The sequence below is a fragment of the Zeus faber genome (genome assembly GCF_960531495.2).
Source record: "Zeus faber genome assembly, chromosome: 18".
Taxonomy (NCBI): Eukaryota; Metazoa; Chordata; class Actinopteri; order Zeiformes; family Zeidae; genus Zeus; species Zeus faber.
The window spans coordinates 11,660,037-11,666,036 of NC_137210.1; the positions used below are offsets into that span (position 1 = coordinate 11,660,037).

At 46.6% G+C, this 6,000-nt stretch overlaps 1 protein-coding gene across 1 annotated transcript in view; it reads right to left on the reverse strand.

Annotated features, from left to right (window-relative positions):
• dachd (dachshund d) overlaps nt 1-6,000 on the reverse strand; it is a gene marked incomplete at its 5' end in the record, with an annotated part of 104,846 nt that overhangs the window by 41,666 nt on the left and 57,180 nt on the right. Inside the window, one exon of the mRNA XM_080019054.1 lies at nt 964-1,116. Coding sequence (XP_079875180.1) covers nt 964-1,116 — 153 coding nt within the window. The remainder of the gene's footprint in view (nt 1-963; nt 1,117-6,000) is intronic.

Genomic DNA, 6,000 nt, shown 5'->3' on the forward strand with positions numbered 1-6,000 from the left:
AATAACTTTTTGATGGATAAAAAAATATAAAAGATGATATTAAATTACGTTTGTGTTTTTCAGAGTTCCAGTGAATGCATCTTCACTTCTGAAACAAATTTGTTTTCCGAGCTTCCCATGAACGCAGCGCTGCTTCCTGCTTGGAAAACCATCTCTGTGTTCATTTATAAAGTCGGACTTCTGTGCTTATTTTGGTGAGTAACAAAAGTAGTGTAAAACATAAGTACAGGATAAATATTCTTTTTATCCTTTGTTATTCTTTCAATTTATTTTATTTAAGAATCGGGAGACATTGGCGGCATAACTCCCGTTCCCGATGTAGTAAAAATAAAAGTCAAATGGCTGATTTATCGGCCAAACCTAGATGTCGGTCGGGCTCTGTTTTTATTCATGTTGCTCTAGTTTTTTAAGAAAATACAATTTTATATTTATATGTAATGTTAAAATCAGAGACTGGGTCCATCAAACTGCTCATCAATGATTCATTAGATCCATATCCTTGTAAATGATAACAACACCTATTGTTTTTTATTTTGTATATTATAACTAGGATATGCATAAGCACTCATCTGCATAAAAAAAGGTACGGTAGGGTTAACGTTGTATTAAGGCTGGTATATTGGATATGACTTCGCTTTAAATACTTTAAATACATTTAAGAAAAAAAAAAATACATTTATATCGTTTTACTTAAGTAGAAACGCCAATGTGATACTCTCACTTTTTAGGTGAAAGGTCTGAGAACTTCTATCCATATTTTAGATAAATTATGATGTTATTACCATGTTATTATCATGTTATTACCATGTTATTATACATGATCCTTGTTGCTAACAGTTATCTGGATGAAGAGCTTGTGTTGCATGCGTGTTGGGGTGTGTCAATTATTGCAATTGTGTTCTTTTGTGGCACACACACACACACACATACGCATATTTCTGCAGGAATGAAGGGCGTCCTCACCGACGCTGGAGCTGAGGTCCCCGTTCTCGCCGTCGGCCCCATGCTGGTTGGCATTGCCGTGGTAGCTGCTCATCACCTCCAGCTTGATCTTCTTCACCTTCATGGCCTCAGCGATGGCAGCGTTGGCAGCCGCCGCCGCCGCCGCTGTCAGGCCTGGAGAGAGAGGAGGGGGAGAGAGAGCACTTTGAGACCTATACACGTCTGCACTCACGCTCTTTAAAGAAAGAGGGGAAAAAAAAAACCTGCACTGGCAAAAAAAAAAACAAAACAAAGAAAACAACGGAAAAAAAAAAACAAAAAAAAACAAAAACGACTGTTGGAAATAAAACAATGAATAATTCCGCCACGCCGTGGGAATAAGAGACGATGATGAGATCACCGCTCAGGGTTTTTCATCTTCTGACAGGGAATATCTTGGCGGCGGGTTGTCACGCTGATGGGATGGATTCCTGTGTGTTTGTGTGTGTGTGTGTGTGTGTGTGTGGCGCCGTGTGTGATTTTTATGAATGCCTCCCTGACTCCCGCGCCGTATTGATATATTCGCGGCTTGATGGGAACGGATCGAGTCGAGATAACGGTACGTTCACGCGTTTGTGTCCAACACTTACAGTATACTGTAAAGCCAGACACTGTATATGTGTCTATGACTGATAGAAGGGAGAGAGATGTAAAAAGTGCATGCAGAGTCGGAGAATCAGTCTGGAAAAGCTGCGGTTGCATTGAGGCTTGCATCAATGATACCTCCTAATGTATTCATTAGCTCTAACCCCACTGTCACACAAACTGAATAATGACTAACATCGGCATTCAAATTCTTTGGAGCCGCTCATAATAACAGGGCTCTTCAGAGTGTCATTGCCTTGCAAGGCCAGTCAGGGAGCTGAATGCAGGACCATAAACAAAACAGCTCTAGTGCACATTCAATATTTAGAGGGTTATGTGTTAAAATTAACTAAACAAAATGTTCCATCAAAAAATTAAACCGAGGCAATGTCCTCCATTCAGTGGCGTCTCTCTCAACCTCAAAAGAAATTCTGAAAAGCGGTATTATATGCCCGGAGCCTCCGGGGCTGGAAATTAATGGAGCAAGGGAGCAAAAAAGTGCCCCCGCAGTTTTGTAAAATAGAGCAGGGAGTAAGTCTGGTACACAAAAAAAACCCAAAACATTTTTGACATTGATATTCACCCCTTTCAATTGAGCACACTAAAAACCTATTACGAAAACTAATATTTTTACTGAGAAATAACAAATGTTTTACATAAAAGGCGCCTACTCGCCAGTATGGCTTCACACTTAACCTGACATCTCACATTACAAGACCACGAATCTCTGTGCAGCGTTTTAACGAAGGGGTTTTTGTTGGCTCCCCCGCGCAGTTGCAGCTACGACTCCGGTAAAAACTGTCTGTTAAAAGTCCATTTAAAACGTTACGGTCGCTTTACACGCTGATTGCGGCGTCGCGTGCGGAAGGTTTGTTTATTTTTTTCCGAGGACTCGACGTTGGAAACAATCGCCTCACATCGCCTCGTTTATCGCTGACCACTTCATAGCGCGGTGGTATATTTGACACCCGCCCTGATTCAAAATGGACTTGATATAGTGAGTGTAGCGCAACACACACACACACACACACACACACACACACACACACACACGCACACGCACACACACACACACACACACACACGCACACACACACACACACACACACACACACACACACACACACACATACATTCTGGGCACACTGCGGCGACCGTAAAGCATATAAAAGGGGGGTTTGTCATTGTGGTGGGTTCCAGGGTTTCTGGGTGTATTGAACGTGACCGCCATCTTTATTCATGAGCAGCGGGGACGGATCGCAGCTAAAGCTACTCAAGGCCTTTCTGGAGTCTCTGGAGAGCGCCGAGGCTCTTCTCGCAGGCGACGGCGACAACCGCGAAAGGAGGGGGAAAAAAAATAAAAAATGACGGAAACACACAGCCGTGCAGCGTTATCGCCGGCTCCGTTTTAACGGCGGCGGGCGACACCCCGCTGCCGGGTTTCGGCTGCGTGTTTTGACGCAAAAACACCGCGTTTATCTTCTCCTCGGCTGTCGGGTTGCTGTGATGGGACTCAGGAGTGGCTATTAGCCATGCGTCTGGGGTAAGACACCGCTACAAGGAGAGGTAGAAATCGAACATGTGGCTCTAATAGATGCAAGCCATCGTGCACGCACGCGCACACACGCACGCACGCACACACACACACACACACACACACACGCCGGCCTCTCCACTCCTCCCCAGCTGATAGGCAGATGGCGAGAGTCACTCTGAGTCGCTGACATGGAGGTGCATATAATTTAGAGCCTTGTTTGCATCTTAAAATACATCAGTACCATATTGACGTACAGTATACATCATGTCAGAGAGGGTCCTCTCGTTTGCAGCGGACCCGAGCTGCTGTTCCATATGCATAGGCAGGAGCCGAGGAGAGAGAGAGAGAGAGAGAGAGAGAGAGAGAGGGAGAGAGAGAGGGAGAGAGAGGAAGGGAAAAAAGAAAAAGATAAAGAAAAAAAAAAAAAGAAAAAAGAAAAAGAAGAAGCCACTGCCTCATAAGAAGGTGATACTTCTCCACATAATGAATGTGGCCTCTGCCCAGTCTGAAGGTCAGCCTTCATTTGTGTATAATGGCCAAGAGTCAACTGTTTTCCAAATGAGACGTATGCAGAACAGACTGCCGAGTAAATATTGAAATCACCTCTGGGTTGTTTGTGTGATAAATTCCCCCCACAAATCAGGTGCTGCTCGCCGGGGTAGCGGTGCTCTCTGATGCTCTTGAAGTTTAGCCTCCATAGCTCATTCCAGCGCAGGCGATCTATTATGTCCATATCTGGGGATACATTTTAAGAGCATGTACAGAGGGTCTAAAAAAAAAATCGACACAGAAGAGGCCGCCGGATTTAGCATCAAGCGCCTATTCTCAAGTAATAGAGGCCCTGAGATCAATTTGTTCTGCATTTACACATCTGAAATGATCTTTCATTTTTGGTGTTACTTTACTCCTCAAATCGACGCCTTTTGTTCTGATAACCGTTTCATTTTGCTCTATCAATCCTCACATCCCCCCGCAGCCCACGCCCTAGTTCCACTGGAGGTAATGGGGGGAGGAGACGTTGGCACCCAGCAACAAGTCCATTAAACCGCCACAAGTGTAAACGTCAACAGGACCAATCCCACTCAATGCTCATCTGCATCAATTACCATGCAAGCAAAACAATCCCGCCTCGTATATTCTTTTCAAAGTCACCTTTACGTACAGACGCTCGTGTCCTATGGACGCGGCGGCCGAGACGCGGAGCCGTACAGGAATAAAAATAAAAAAAAGCGGCAAAGCTCTAATTTCAACAAATAAAGAGAATAAGGACGGCGCTGTCACATGGGGCGCACAAAACAGCAAATAACAGAGACAAGGTCTGATGGTAGCCCTTGGAGCAGCTGTCATATTAAATAATAATGAAGGATCTATTAATATGCAAAGGAAGCAGCAGCCGACTGGCTTAACGCTGTCATGCCTCTGCATATTGTCAGGATCTTCATCATTAATTAACATGCAAGCTGCCCCATACCTGCGCCAATGTCAGAACATTCTTACAACAAACACCCCGATGCCTGTGCCCTCGCAACTAACTGGTATAATTAAATTAAAATCAGATTAACTTCACATCAGCACACATAAGACCGACTTTACCGTCTTCTCCGGCGGTGATTAAAAGGCAAAAAAGAAAAAAAAAACTGAACTCCTGCTTTTTCCGTTATGTAGATTTGGGACAGCGCCACGGGAAACAAACACACACATAAAACACAACTTTTATTTACCCAAAATGCATCAGGGGAGCGCCACTCGACGAGTCAACGAGCATGGCCTCCTGATTTTACGCATGGGCTGGCGGTGATGATCCGGCGGGTTGGGGGACAACGATGCGACTCTCAGCCCCCCCCCCCCCCCCCCCCCCGTGCGGACGGGCGCACGCTCCTCGAACCTCGTCGTTTGCATTGTGACAAATTTAGTATCAATTACAGAGTGCGCTAACCTCTGGAAGTGGGACGGGCGGAGGCAGGGAGAGGGGAAACGACAGTAAATTAGCTCGCGCGCACCGGATCTGTTCTGACGCCGGCTGAAGTGGCGCAGGATTAGACGGTCCACTCTTGGCGCCGACTTGCTAATTGTGCTCAAAAAAAGGGAACGCCAGCCGACGCCCGAGCGTTTGCTTGTGCAAAGAATCGGCCCCCTGGTCTCGGCCAGTGCAAGAGATTGTCTTTTCCGGTTAAGCCCGGGGTAAAGACGGAGGTGACATTCATTTCTCTAATGGTAAATGCAAGCGGCGCTGCCTTATTCAGAGGAGTGAAGCCACATCCAGGACATAAATGAATTATATGGAAGCCGCCGCTGCTTAAGTAGTGGCCAGAGTGTGAGCGCAGAGGAGAGGAGGCCCTCTCCACTTTAAAGGAGATGTCATCTCAGCGTGGTGTCAGTCCACAGCAAATAATCCGATTTGGGGGCCAATCTGCCTGTAATGCATCAGCAACTGGAAAGGAGCCCAGAGCCCTCCCACGCCCACCCATCGCCCCCCCCGGCTCCACCACCAACACCACCCCCACCCCCACCCCCACCCCAACCCTCCGGGGGCCATGAATGCAGGCGTGCACGCACACACGCAGATAAGAGTGCACGTGCGCACACACACACACACACACACACATGCGCGTTCAGACACATATAAAAAGGTATTTCATTAAATGGAAACCTAAGCATATTAAGATGTCCTTCCCTAAATGGAAGCGGTGTCAAGGGCACAAGATACATATGTTAACAATGTGTTTCACACACGCCTCCCCGCTCCTGTTGGAGTGTGAGAAGCGCCGACGCCGCTCGCAGCCCCCCCTCCCCGGCGAATTGGGTCGTTGGTTTTTCGAAACGGAACCAAACTTGTGAAAATGTCAACGGCGCCGGCGAGGAGGTTGAACCCACCGAACAGAACGCGTCTCCCGGAC